The sequence below is a fragment of the Myodes glareolus genome, chromosome 1, assembly GCF_982192425.1.
Source record: "Myodes glareolus chromosome 1, mMyoGla1.1, whole genome shotgun sequence".
Lineage (NCBI taxonomy): Eukaryota > Metazoa > Chordata > Mammalia > Rodentia > Cricetidae > Myodes > Myodes glareolus.
Window position 1 is genome coordinate 71,349,612 of NC_142026.1, and position 15,322 is coordinate 71,364,933.

At 45.9% G+C, this 15,322-nt stretch overlaps 1 protein-coding gene across 1 annotated transcript; it reads right to left on the reverse strand.

Annotated features, from left to right (window-relative positions):
* Positions 1 to 897: 897 nt before the first annotated feature.
* LOC125395551 (olfactory receptor 2A1/2A42-like) lies at positions 898 to 1,863 on the reverse strand. The gene has a single exon (XM_048426995.3). The coding sequence runs from the start codon at positions 1,861 to 1,863 to the stop codon at positions 898 to 900; it is 966 nt and encodes a 321-aa protein (XP_048282952.3).
* Between the last annotated feature and the right edge of the window lie 13,459 nt (positions 1,864 to 15,322).

The following is a 15,322-nucleotide window of genomic DNA, read 5'->3' on the forward strand; positions in this document are numbered from 1 at the left end:
TACTTTTATTTACCTTTCCAATATTTTACGCATTTTACTTAAAATGAGAATTACATTGCTTTCCCCGTTCCTTTTCCTCCCTCCAGACCCTCCCAGTACCCTCCCTGCTGACTTTGGGATGCACAGACAGAATGGAGTGACCAGAGCAGTGTCCACTAATAGCTTCTGGATGCAGCACCAATCTCCTCTGTGGCTTTATCTGTAGTTTCTCTCTCTTCACAGTAACAGAAATGAAGTAGCCACAGCAACTCTGAAAATATTTATCATCTACTTCTTTATTTAAACAAGCTAGCAGGACTGGGGATGTAGGGGAGTGTTTGCCTGGGATCCTGGGATGCACAAAGCCCTAGTAAGAAACAGATCTCTATGAGTTCGAGACCCATGAAAGCTAGTTCCAGGTCAGGCCCCAAGGCTACAGAGAATTCCTGTCTCAAAAAACAAACAAACAGACAAAACCCTAGTAGGTAGGCCATGCTCCATTAAACGGCCCCACCCTGATGAATGAAAACTGTACTGAGGGGGCTGGGGCGTGTTGTTTCTTAAGTTGGGAGTTGGTGGGGTGCATCTGGGAGGAGCTAGGGAGAGGAATAGGTGATGGGTGTGATCAAAATACAGTCTGAGAAGTTACCAAAAGGTCAATAAAATATTATATTAAGGTTTACATAAAAATCTCTGTATAATGGCACACCTGTTTAATCCCAGCACTCAGGAGGCAAAGGCAAGTGGATCTCTGTGAGTTTGAGGCCAACCTGGTCTACCTAATGAGTTCCAGGCTAGCTAGGGCAACCTACTGAGACCTTCTCTCAAAAAAGGTAAAATAAAAAGAAAGCTGTTCCCACAGAATTTGAAGGGATCAGAATTGAACGAAATCTTTGTTCCCCCCCCCCCCCAAGTGGTTTAGGGCAACCCAGTACACATCCCCCGGAGCCGAGCCAGGGCATACCGGGCTGCCAGGTGGACATCACGGTTTCGAAGACTGTAGATGAGTGGGTTGAGGACAGGAGTGACAACCAGGTAGAAAACGGCCACCAGCTTATGATGTCTGGCAGGAAGAGCAGCAGAGGCTCGGGGCCGCAGGTACATGGCGCTCACTGTGCCATAGAAGAGCCCTACCACCGCCAAGTGGGAGCTGCAGGTCGACAGGGCCTTCCGACGACTCCCAGCCGAAGGCAACTTGCACACTGCAGTCAGAATCCAGGTATAGGAGGCTAGGATGAGGGCGAAGGGTACCAGGAGGATGGGCACACCCAGGCCGTAGACCAGCCCGTAGTTGGCTGTGGTGTCTGCACACGCTGTCCTCAGCACCGCCGGCAGCTCGCAGAAGAAGTGGTCCACTGCAGGCCTCCCAGGGCAGAAGGGCAGGCGCAGTGCGGCCACTGCATTGGGTACAGAGAGTACAAAGCCCAGTGTCCAGGATGCTCCAGCCAGCGCTGCGCAGCGGGGCGCGGTTACCAGGGTCGCATAATGCAGGGGTTTGCACACAGCCAGGCAGCGGTCCAGGGCCATCGCAGCCAAAAGGATGGCCTCGCAACTGCCCAGGGAGATGCCCACATACAGCTGCGCCCCGCAGCGCGCCAGGGAGAGGCGAGCATGGTGCATGGCCATGTGTGCCAGCGCCTGTGGCAGCGTGGTGCTCACATAGGCAGTGTCCAGCAGGGCCAGGTGGGTCAGCAGGCGGTACATCGGCCGGTGTAGTCGTCTGTCCAGAGCTATCAGGCCCACTAGGGCACCATTGCCCAACACCGTGGCGAGGTACGCCAGGAGAAGTGAGGCCCACAGTAAGGGGCGCAGAGGAGGTGGAGCCCACAGTCCCAGCAGCAGGAACTCTGGGGTTCCTGAATCATTGAGGGTTCCTGGACCCATCCTGGAGAAAGAGACAATGGCAGGATCACTGCAGCACCTCCGCGGTAGGAATATAAGGGATGGGGGGACCAGCTCCTCACTCCCCTTTCTCACTCCTTTGTCCTCCCAACTCTAAGTCATGTTTCGTTTGCCCCCACTCCACTTTCCTTTTTGCAATAACTGCTATCTCTGCCACTTGTGGACTCTATTGAAGGAAGTGTTTGAATTTTCCATCTTAAAGATTTTTGATAAAAGCCTAATGACCTGAGCTTAATCCTTAAAACACACACACACACACACACACACACACACACACACACACACACACACACTGAAGATCACAGTGACAAACTAATCAATTGAAAAAATATATTTTCTATATTAGTTTTAAAAGAATTTATCTCTGCCCCCTTTCACCTCCATATCTTTCTTCCTCCTCCCTCTTCCCTTCACTCTCGCCCTGTTTCCTTCCCTTTCTCCATCCCCAGCTTTTCCCCTCTACCCCTCATTCTTCCTCCTTCTCTCTTCTCCCTCCTCTCACACCCCTTCCCTCTTCTCTGTCTCTCTCTCTTCCCTCCCTCCCTCCCTCCCTCCATCCTCCATCTCCCCCATTTCCCCTCTCTCACTCCTTCCAATCTCTCTCCTCCACTTCTCCTTTATCCTCTCTCTCTCTCTCTCTCTCTCTCTCTCTCTCTCTCTCTCTCTCTTCCTCTTCTTCATCCTCCCTCTTCCTTCCCTCTCCCCACCGTCTCCCTTTCTACTTCCCTTACATTTTCTCTCCATGTCTCCATAGTTCTACATGACCTTCTGGCTCAATAATTCTCCCCCGCCAGGTTAATTCCAGCTGGTTTTGTCTAAGTTCTCATAAGAGCCCGGGACCCCCAACTCTACTCCTCTAATTCTAGCCCTAACCTGAACTCCAACTTGTCATTCAGTCCTTCAGCCCAAAATAGCTCACACAGTGGGAGGGGCCACCTGGCAGCTCAGGGGAGGTATGTTAGGGGTTGTAAGACCAAGCCAGCTCCGGGGAACCAGTGACCCCCACACCCAAACATAAACCCAGGGTGATCCACACCCCGAGCTTTCTGAGCTGCCCTCTGCTGCCATTCTTCTCCCTCCTCTTCTGGCTTCTGAAGTCACCATCTCTCCTTCCTCTCTGTGCCAATCATTCTTAAGGCCCAGGGTTGTGCTTGGGACCCAAGATTACATCTCAAGAGGCCATCTCTACTTTGCTGGAAAGAGACTATACTATACAACGGTCCTATGACATGGGCAAGTCAGAAGCACACCTCATCCCCTCCCTTCACCTCATCTCTTTCTTTTCCTCTCCTCTCCTCTTCCCTCTCCAAGTTGCCTTTTCCTCCCCCACCACCATTTCCTCCTGGCTTCTCACAACACTTTCAGATTGTCTTTCCTGTAACTTTAATTCCATCCATCAATTTTCTTTCCACTCCCCCTCTCCTGCATCACAGAACCTGCCCACCCCTTTCCTATCTTCCCTTTTTCCTTTCCTCTTTCCTTCAGTCACACCTGTTCCTCTCTTCTTTTTACCTTTCCCTGTCTCTCTAGCTTTTCCTTCTCTCTCTGCCCAGCTACCTTTTTGTGCCTTTTTCCTCTCTCCTCTTGTCCCACCTTTCCCCTCTTCCATTCCTATGCTTTCTTACAGTTCTGTGTCTAGGTCCCCACCAGTGTCCCTGCCTCTAATGGCCTCCTCTGCCTCCTCCATCTGCTCCTCCCCTCCTCCGCCTCTTCCTCCTGTTCTCCTCGCCCCTTCATCCCTCACCACTCTCCATTCCCTCTCTCCTTTTTCTAACCCTCATTCTCTCTTCAGTACAGTGGCCTGGGTCAGTTCGTGTTTAGACACAGCCATGCATGAAACCCCTGGCGCAGTTCTGCCTCTCTCTGCTGCAGGGTCCAATTTAAACAGACACTAGGAAAACAAAGTGTTCATGGGAAAATCTGGCCTGTTCCTTGCCAGAGAGACCACCTTAGGGAGACCACAACTGTCTCTCACCCTCCAGAACTCCTCCACAGATACATCCCAGGCTGACCTCAAAGTCTTGTGATGAAGTATCCAAAGGCCATTTGTTGAAAGGACAGGAAAAGAGTAAGATGGGTGACCTCTACAGTTGATTTGCTCTATGCTTATTCTGCCTATGTCCAAAAAAAAAGTCCTTCTGTCTATTTCCTTTTTTGTAAGATGCAGACAATCTCTGCACATCACTTACAAACTTGCTTGAAGAATATATTAACATACAAGGAGCCATTAGACAATGTCTGTCAAGACTAGGGAGGCGGTGTTGGAGGCAGGAGCCCATAGACACCCGGAAGACGTGAGTGCAGGTCACATGACAGAGTGAGCATGGCTGGGACAAAGCAGTCATTGGCTGGAAGGTGATGAGTGGAAGGAAAACAAGCATATGGTTCTAGCCAAGGTCCTGCCAAGGGGGACCTGAATGTGCCAATCACAAGGCAACACATTCTGATTGCCTGGGACATCTGAGAAGACTCCATGATTTAGTAAGAATATGGACCTTGATTCTAGAGCAGTGCTATATGCACACATGTAAAAGCAACTCTCAAATTTTCCCTTGCCCTTTACTGCAAACTCATGCTCACTTTAAAGAAGGGAGAACTAGTCAGACGGTGATGGAGCACGCCTTTAATCCAGCACTTGGGAGGCAGAGGCAGGTGGATCTCAGTGAGTTTGAGGCCAGCCTGGTCTATAAATCAAGTTCCAGGACAGCTAGACCATACCACAGAGAAACCCTGTCTCATAAAACCAGAAGAAGAAGGGGGAGGAAGAGGAAGATGAAGAGAAAGAAGAAGAAGAAGAAGAAGAAGAAGAAGAAGAAGAAGAAGAAGAAGAAGAAGAAGAAGAAGAAGAAGAAGAAGAAGAAGAGGAAGCACTTACTCCCTTTTCTCCTCTTTGAGTTTTGGAGACCACTCTTTTCCCATCTTTTCAACAGTCTTGCTATATAGCTAAGGCTAGCCTGGAACTTGCTATGTATCCCAGGCTAGACCCAAACTTTTTCTACTGTTTGCCAAGTGAAAGCAATAGAGGTATGCAATATCGTATTCATCCTAAGTATTACATTTCTTAGGCCCTTGTTGGATCCATAAACTAGTATGGTCTACCAAGCACTTGATAGAGCCCAAGACTTATAAGAGAGACCACGACTGAACGTGAGATTCACAGATATCTGGGTCTTCTAGCAATTATAGACCCACTGATGCCACAGGTACATAGAAGGAAGTCAATCTTGAGAGATGCCTATGGTCCTGACCTGTGAATATTAGGTCAAGACTGTGATGGAGGAGAGATGGGATTCCCCCGGGAACCTTCCTGCCCTATATGCACACAAATCACTTTGTACAGCAGGTTCTCCAAATCACAGAATATCTCACAGGCCCCCTGTGGGTCTCCCTCAAGAATCTGAAATCTCAACATGCTCCCCCCACAGAAACCCCTCACCTCCTCTACCGCGTGGTGACTCCATGGCTACACATCCCCATCATGGAGTAGATAGATTCATCCCACCAGCAAGGATACAGTGTGCATGAGGCTCCTGGGCTCAGCAGTGGGGGAAATAGCAAATTATCCAGACTGTGTTCAGTGTAGAATGAGTTTAAGCCCTCTACCCAGATCCGTAGAGAGCTCTGACACGGAGGAACTGGAAGAGCAATTACAGACTCCCTGGGTCAGGACATCAAGACTGCGCTTGGCTCCCACAAGGACCCATTATTGGCCATCAGTAATGAGGCTTCAGGGCATTGATCATGGCCCCAGATCCCCATGGGCCCCTAGCTACCCCTTCTAGATGTGAGAACGGAAGCCACCCTGAGAGGAAAGCCAGGAAAACCTCTCTGTTCTAGCATTTTCTCCTTCGCTCTTTTGCTTCCTCTCTGTTTTTACATTATCTATTTTTTTTGTTTACTTATCTATTGAGGGGATAGAGGTTATAGGACAGCTTGTAAGAGTCAATTCTTTCCTTCCACCATATGGGTCCTGAGACTCGAACCCTGGTCATCGGAGGTGCCGTGCTGTTCCTGCTCCCTTTCTCTTCTGTTTTCTCAGATCTATAAGCATCTCTCAACCCATATCCCTCTCCACAATACTCTAATTTCTCTCCTCACATATCTCGTGTCTCTGGCTTCTCTCACCTGAGATATCTCTGCTGTAATTCTTTCTTTCAAATGTCTGCGGGTCTCCCTGCCACCATATTCCTGTCCCTTCCTCAGTATCCTGTCTCTTTGTCTGACTTGCCCTGTTTTTGCATTTCTCTGACTTTCTTTTATTCTGTATGTTAAACTTTTTGTTTTTCTTTGTTCCTCTTCCAGAATCTTTGTTTGTTTTTCTGTCTGATTTTCAAGACAAGGTTTTTTTTGTATAACCCTGACAGTTCTGAAACTTGCTCCATAACCCAGGCTGATCTCTGCCTCTGAAGAGTTGGGATTAAAGGTGCACGCCACCACCACCCTGCTCTCTCTTTTAGAGTTGCATTTCTGCCTGAGTACATCACTCTTCCTCTTATACATCACTCTTCCTCTTATTCTCCCTTCCTTCTCACAGCTCCGCCTTTCACATTTTAGTTTATTTATTATGTTGCAGGGGTGGGGAATATGTGCCCGTGGCTGCAGTGCCTTCCAAAGCCAGAGTGTGCCAGATGCCCCGGAGCAGGAGTCAAGGGACATTGGGTTGTGTGGGTGTTAAGAACCCAACTCTGGTTCACTGCAAAAGCGACTTCTTCCTTCAATTGCTACATCATCTCTCCGGCCCCAGTTCCACATCTCTTATTTCTTATCCATCTTATCTTGTGAATGCATGGCTTCCTAATGCCCACTTATGCAGAAACCAACACATTTGGAACACGAGTCCTGTTCTAGACCCTGGAAAAATCAAGAATCCAAACCTTAGGAGGGAAGGGGAGGAGGGAAAAAATGTATAGCATATTCCTACCCAATTAAAATAAGAAGGGTTTTTTAAAAAAAAATATGTTAATAAATAAATATATTTTTATATAAAAGAAGCCAAACATTTTTGTGTTCAGATTTTGTGGTTGTGTCTTGGAGAAACTGGACCCTTTTCGCATTGTGAGTAGGTTGTAACTTTATACATTGCAGAACATCGATTCTGACAGGGTCAGACATAAGCGAATCACAAAACTTCCACACCATCCAGCAATTCCACATTTGCTTTACACTACTGCACTGGCTAATTGTAACTATCAACTTGACACAACCTAGAACTGCCTGGGACAGGAGTATTAATGAGGACTTGCCTAGATACATTGGCCCGTGGGCATGTCTGTGGGAGAGTGGTTTAATTTTCAATTGATGTAGAATGAGACAGCCCATTATGAATGGCACCATTCCTTAGACATAGAGGTCGTGAACTGTGTGAGAGGAGAAAACCAGCTGAGAGTAAGCATTTAAGCAAGGGTCTGTGTTTAGTCCCTTTCTGCTCTTGACTGCCAATGTGCTGTTGTAAATGCCTACTTTGAATTCCCCATAAAAACAGACTGTAACATGGGATCATGAGCAAACGAACCCCGTCCTTTCTTATAATGCCTCTTTGTTGGGATATCTTATCACAGCAACAGAAATGAAACGAGAGCAACCAAAGAGTTGAAAATAGACCTTTGCGGCTACATGCAGAGCTCACATTCGCAGCAGTGGTATTCCATTCAAAGGTTACACAGCCCCTGTCTGCCAAAAGATGAATAAATCATGAATGAAGTGTGGTGCTCACTTACAGTTGAATCTTGGCCACACAAAGAAGGATATTTCTGACCTATGCTGTGCCTGCGTGGGCACTGAGGATGTCAGGTCAAGTGAGAAAAGTCCTTCCCAACAGTTACTGATTACTGTGATTCCACTTCCGCAAGAGGTGTATCTGGCTATCATTCTCAGAGAGAAGCTAGGGTGTGGGTTGCCAGAGGCTGAGAAGAGGTAGAGAATGTGATACTTCGGTGGATACAAAGTCTCAGTTTTGTAACAGGAACAGTCTCCGGGTAAAAGTTAGTACTGATTGGAAAACAATGTGAATGTGGTTGATGCCACTGAGCTACGCACTTAAGATGGGACAACAGGGCTGGGAATACAGCCCAGTAGAGTGCTTACTTAGAGTCCTGGTTTCTTTTCTGTTGTTGCAATAAAATAACCCAGCAAAGAGCAACTTGGAGGCAGAGAGGTTTTTTCAGCCTACGGTTCCAGGTTATAGCCCATCATTGTGGAGAAGTCAAGGCAGGAACGTCAAATGACTGGTCACATGACATTCAACATCAAGACAGAAGGACTTGCTCCCTTGCTTGCTTGTTTGCCTAAGTTCAGTTTCTCCACTCTTGTACAGTTCAGGACTCCCTGTCTAGGGAATAACGCCCCTCACAGTGGGCTGTGTTTTCCTGCATGACTCTGACTTAATTAAGACAATCCCCTATAGGCACATCCACAGGACAACCCGATGTAGACAGAACCTCATTGAAACTCCCTCCCCAGCTGACTTCATTTGGCATCAAGTTGACAAAGCTAACTATCTGAGGAGACAAGAACAAACATCTACGCATCCCAGACAGAGAACTAAGAACAGATCAAAGTAAGGACACCATTGAAGTTTAAGTTGGTGAATCAATGAATTTTATTGGGTGACTGGGGATGAGGTGGGTTATTTACAGGAGCAAAAGTGACTCAAAGGCAGTTGTCTCTTCAGATGTCTTCATTTCCACCTAGACAGTTAGAAATTCATTGCATTTCCCATGCAACTTTAGACTCAGGAAGATAATCACAAATGATGGTAGCAACATGGAATCAAATACTAGAAACCTTACAGGCGCTGGGCAGTAGTGGCACACGCCTTTAATCCCACACTCAGGAGGCAGAGGTGGGAGGATCTCTGTGAGTTTGAGGCCAGCCTGGTCTACAGAGTGATTTTCAGGACAGCCAGGGCTGTTACAGAGAGACCTTGTCTCAAAAAATAAAGCAAAACAAAAACCTTACAGGTATGCAAATGAAGTGAGAGGTTAAAAGACATTTAGAAATTTAATGTAAGAAATTCTTTCAAGATATATTTTTACTTATTCTTGGAGAATTTGACACTTGTATACAATGTACTTTGTATTCATCCTCTTTCCCCCAGCCAGCTCCTCCCAGACCATCCCCACCTCGCCTGCTCCCCAATTTTATATCTTTCTCTCTTTTTTTACATAACACACTGAGTCCAATTACTGCTGCCCACATGTGAGTGGGTGCGAAGCCATCCTCTGGGACATAGCACACCAGTAGCCATGCCCTACCAGCAGCCACGCCCTTGAAGGGAACTGATTCTCCCTTCTCCAGAAGCCATCATCTGCCAAAGTTCTTCCCCCACCTATGCTGGCTTACTGGCTGATTTGACCATAGAAGCCCTTCACATTCCCAAACACTGTTACTGACTTCACCCAGGACATTCCTGAGTGTGTCTGCCTTGAATCAAAAGGAGGAATGGAGGAAGGAAAGGAGGAGGGAGAGAAGGAAGGAAGGGGAGAATAAACCATGATAACCTAAATTTTCCAGGAAAATAATTTTGAACGTGTGGACCCCTGAGAAGTCCGATCCGCATCCCACCCCCACAAGGCCAAGGACACTGGAGTAAGCTTTGGGAACTAACGACTTCACTCATACAAATGATGGATGTGAAATAATAAATGTTGAACATTAGAGAATTGAAGAGGAACCTGCAGGCTTTCCCCCCCTGGTCCAGGGAGTCACACTGGGATAGGAGGATGCTGCCCCTCCTCCACCACCTCCACTCAGTCTCATTCCTAGTGACTCACCTCCTTCTCTGGGTTTTTAAGTGTTGCTGGGCAACCAGATCAATTCCTTTCTCTTCCCTGCAGTGAGTACTGTGCCTTCCAGTGCTCCATCCCCACAGTCACAGCTGTTCCAGGGACCTGAACACTAGATTTTTTTTTAATTATAATCATTATTTATTTGTGGGTTTTTTATGTGTGTGTGTGTGTGTGTGTATGTGTGTGTGTGTGTGTGTGTGTGTGTACAGGTGCATGCCATGGCCTATGCATAGAGGTCAGAAGACAACTGTGGGAGTCCCGTCTCCCCTTCCACCATGTTGGCCCTGAGCATGGAACTCAGGCCTTCAGTCTTGATGGCAAGCTTGTTTGCCCACTGACCCATTTTGCTGTCTCCAGACTTGGAGATTTAAAAGCAGAGGCAAGCACAGCCATGTTCATACCTGACTCCATGTTAACTACTAACTCTGGCACCTCAGTTTCAACATTGTATCTTGAGATTGGAGAGATAGCTCAGCAGTTAAGAGCTCTGACTGTTCTTCCAGAAGACCTGTGTTCAGTTCTGAGCCATCTCTCCAGTCCTTGGTTTAAAAAAAAAAAAAAATCCTATTCTGTAGGATGCCAATTCTCTCTCTCTCTCTCTCTCTCTCTCTCTCTCTCTCTCTCTCTCTCTCTTTCTGTCTCTCCCTCTCCCTCCATTCCCTCCATCTTTCTCTCTCTCTCTTTCTCTCTCTCTGTCTCTCTCTCTCTCACACACACACACACATATATTCTCTGTGTGTCTCTCACACTCTCTTCCTCTATCTATCTATCTATCTATCTATCTATCTATCTATCTGTCTCTATAAATAAATGCATAGTTTTTTAACATCTTGATACTCCCACACAGGAAAACCATGTCTACCAATTGCACCTAGGGCAGTAATCCTCAAACACATTGGTGTGTCTCAAAACTGCTGTGACTGCTCAGCAATTCCTTACTCAATGTCCGTCTGTGTCTGTGTTCCATATCATGAACTGAAATGGAGAAACTTTCATACTCAAAAATTACAAGCCAATTACATAGCGGCACAATACACTTTGAACAACAGCATTAGCTTCTCAAAGACAATACTTACTAATAGCTGTGGTGTTTATTCATCTTGCAAACCACACTTCCTTAGCTGACAGCTGAACGCTCACATCTACTTTTTTATATTTATTTATTGGGGGCGGGTGTCACACATGTCATTGCTGGCCCATGGAGGTCAGAGAACAACTTGCAGAAGTTAGTTCTCTCCCTCCACCTTGTGGGTCACAGGACTCAAACTCGGGTCAGCAGGTTGGTTGTAATCACCCACCCCCAACCCCCAGCCATTTCATCATCCTGTCTCCTATCTACTTCCTAAATCAAATGCATGCATTATTACATCATGTGGGAAACTGAATAGGAAATGACCCCCACTCCACCCGCCCCTCCCAAAATTCTAAGTGTTCTTAGAAGGAGAAAGGAGGTTAGGATGTATTGGTTTCTGAACGGGTCTTGATTTCTCACAGGGACCCATGAGCTAAACCTTGGTAAATTGCTGGCCTAACTTATGCGAATAACAGGCCTGAAACTGCAAACATAGACCGAATGGAAACACAAATGAGAAGCTGTTGACTACACCAAAGGACGTGCACACCACTGTCCTTCGCCTGTGCAGCTGCGAGAGGCTGAGGCGAACACCCCTCCCCCACCTCCGGGGCTCATTCTTGGTGATTCATCTCCCGGATACCGAGCCTGCGTTGCTGGGTAACCAGACCAGCTCCTCCATTCTCTCTACAGAGAACGCTGCACCCTCCCTCCTGCTCCCGCCCCTCCCCCAGGGACCTGGACCCTTTAAAGCCGAAGCAACGAGAAAGTCAGTGTTCAGGAAGAAGTGATGCTGTGATTCCGAGGCTTGAGAAATGCGCCAGGGCAGCGTTTCAAAACGTATCTTAACGAGAGGGGGAAAAAAAAAAAAGGAACGAAATGACCTTTTCCTGTTCAATAGAATAAAGTTCTGCCACATTCCGTACTCATCTGTAACCCAAAGGCAAGAGCCAGCGACATGGCTCCTAAGGGAAAGGGGGTTGCTGCCAAGCCTAACAGTCTGAGTTCTATTCCCAGGATACACATGATGGAAGGAGAAAACTGACGCCCACAGGTTGTCCTTTAACCTCCATACTCACACACCCCCACTCCACCCCAACACACACACACACACACACACACACACACACACAAAGCAAAGATAGAATAGCATGCTATCAGGATTTGGATAAACCGTTGTTGGTGGGAATGTGACGTGTCAAATTCAATGTGGAAAACAGTAGGGTCCCTTCAGAATTATTCTAAAACATTTAATATTATTAGAATAATAAATATTAACTGCTTGGTATTTTTATTATACTTCAAAAATAAATTTTAGCCACTGTACTCAAGCATTTCATCTAAAGAAAAAAAATTGAAAGCATCTCCAGGTATCGTACTTAGTTTTCCACATTAAATTTAATTTTAAATAGGGTCCTGTTTCCTTGTCCCTTATTAAACATTGCCCTCTAGTGGCGGAAAGGACACTTGACACTCACATACCAGAAGAGAAAATACAATACGTTTAGTTTCAAGATTCTTGAATAAGACAAAGTTGACTAGGGTTTTCCCCACTTCTTCCTCCCAGCGCTCGTAGCAGACATATTTGCGCCGCTCTCAACCTTGAACTCACATCATCTTTGGTTACCGGTGTACAACCTGCCCAGGATCAAACCAGCTAAAAATTCCAGCATGGCCTGGGTAGGTGTGGTGCTGCGCCTTTATTCCCAGCACTCAGGAGCCAGAGGCAGGACGGTTTCTGCGGGTTTGAGGCCAGCCTGGTTTACAAAGGGAGATCCAGGCCAGTTAGGGTTGCGTGGTGAGACCCCGTCTCAAAATAAACGAAGAAAAAAAATCAAGGGTGGATGGGGAGGGGCTTTTGAAGTCCCACCCCTAGCTGAGGTACTAAAAGCCGTGGGTGGCTACTGGGGGGGCATTTTTCTTTGGGAGGGGTGGTAATTGGTAAGTTTCCCATGCCTCAGTGAATGATCTCACACATACACCACAAACATGGACAGGGCCAATAGTATCTAGTGTGTGGGAGGGTCAGAAGAGGTTTTATTTTTTTCTAGACAGCGTTCTCTATGTTGCCCTAATTGTCCTGGAACTCTCTCTGCAAACCAGGCTGGCTTTCAACTTAGAGATATGACTACCTCTGCCTCCCAAGTGCTGAAACTAAAGTCAGCACCACAATTAAATAGGTTATTTTTTTAGTAAATAGGTTGTTTTAAAAGACACAAAGTAAGAAAGATAATGGAGAATGTATTGTGGGTGTGGAGAAAGCTGGAAGGAAGGGGTGGGAAAGGGTATGACCAACTTACACTATATACATGTATGAGTTTTTAAAAGAAAATAAAAACAATTAAGGGCTGGAGGGATAAATCAGCTGTTAAGAATGCTTGCCACTTTTCCAGAGGCCCCAAGATCAATTCCCAGCACCCATGTGGGGCGACTCACAACCATCTGTTACTCCAGTTCCAGTGGATCTGATGCCCTCTGCTGGCCTCTGCTGGCACCGCATGCATGTAGACATACAAACAGACATACATGCACACAGAACACTCATAAAGTAAAAGTAAACATTTTCAAACAAACAAACAAAAAATAACAGTAAAACCAGTGTTTCCCTGTGTCCTGTGAGCTATTATTCTAGCAAACTCTCACATCCAAACAGAGGAGGATCATGGAAAACACCACTATGTCTCCCATAACTCTGTAGTTGTCTGGAGTGTGCCAGAGGAGGCTGAAGAACTTGAGGTTGGTGTGGGGAGGGGATCACCAGGTGTCAGAAGTATTGGCAGTAGAGAGTGTAGTGGGCTTCCTTTGGGGCCACCAACTCCTAAGTTATGACATGGAGACTTGTTATTAGTAATGAATGCTAGGCCTTATCTTGGTTGTTGTTTTACTCTGTTTCTCTTTATCTACAGTTTGTCCAGGGCTTCTTACATTTCTTTCTGTATATCTTACCTTCCTGTTTCCTCCATGTCTGGCTGGCTGGCAGCTGCCTGGCCAGGGTATCTCCCCTCTTTCTTCCTCGTTCTCTCTTCTGTTCTCTTCTCCTATTTTCCTCCTCCCATGTATTCTCTCTGCCCACCAGCCCTGCCTATCCCTGCACTGCATAGCTATTAGCTGTTCAGCTTTGTAGTGAGACCAATCATGTGCCTTAGGCTGGCAAGGTAAAACAACTGCAACACAAACAAAAGCAACACATCTCTACATAGTTAAAGCGATTCCCACAACAGAAAGAATTTGCTTCTTCCTGCCTCTGAGCCTGTCTGGGACCTCCTGAGGTTGACTCTATTTTGAGCAGTATCCAGGCATTCCACTGAGCCACGACAGCCACAGAGAAGGGCCACACAGTTTGATGCCCACACAAGATCCTTCACATTCTGAGGAGAGCTGCCACCTGGAGGATGTGACCACCTCCTAAGACAGCAGCAGGGAGAGGGCTGTCAGTCTCAGAAGCAGGCATATGTGTGAGGTCAATAAAGAGGAAAAACCCTATTGATACCTTGGGTCCTGGGGTCAAGTCAAATCTAAAGCCAATTCGATCTCAAGTTTTAGTGCAACATTAGTCCATAATAAATATGTTCTCTTAATGTATTTATTAGTATGCTAATAAATTAACATATAACATATTAATTATAAATGTATTAATTATATGTTGTATAATTTATATCCTATATTGCATATTAATTATGTGATATAATATAATCTTATATTATATGTAAATAAGTATGTGCTCATTGTGAATATATTAATATATAGCATATAACAAAAAGACATACATTTAAATTGAGTGTCTTTTGTTTGTAGCTAATAAAATTGAACTATATAACAGCAGATATCTCCATTCTTCTAAGGACTTGTTGGATACAGTTACCCTGAGAAAGGATAAAGGGGAGAGATCACCTTGTATTTACCCCTGATTATTTCTATAACAAACCCCAGAGAGGCCACTGAAAATGTTTTAAATGGTGCAGGGGAGATGACTCGGTGGTTAAAACCGCTTGCTGGTCTTGTAGTGGACCCAGGTTCAGTTTCCAGGACCTGCATTGTACTGTTCACTGGCTTCTGTTACTTCAGTTCCCATAATCCAGCACCCTCTTCTGGCCTCTGTGGGTACTGCATATCAAATAGTGCACATACAGACAAGGAAGTATACACCTGTGCATATGCACTCACACATACAACAAATATGCACATAAATAAACCAATTTTTTAAAAAGGGAGAAAAAAACCTCTGGATCTTGAAGAGATGGTTCAGCAGTTAACAGCACCAGCACCAGTTGCTCTAACAGAGGACCTGGATTTGGTCACAATCATCCATAACTCCAGTTCCAAGGGATACCACACCCTCTTCTGGCTTCTGTGGGCACCAGGCAAAACACACATACACAAAAAATGAAATAAATACATCTAAAGAAATAGAAAAGAAAATCCTTTTCAAACAAAATGGTGCAGTGGATATATCCTGTGCACATCCTCACAGAGGATTTTAAAAAGAAATGGACACTCATAGCAATTTATATTTGACAAGGAAACTTCCAGGTCACCAAATTGGCTAAAGGCAATCAATCTCTATGCAACAAAAGAGTCAGAA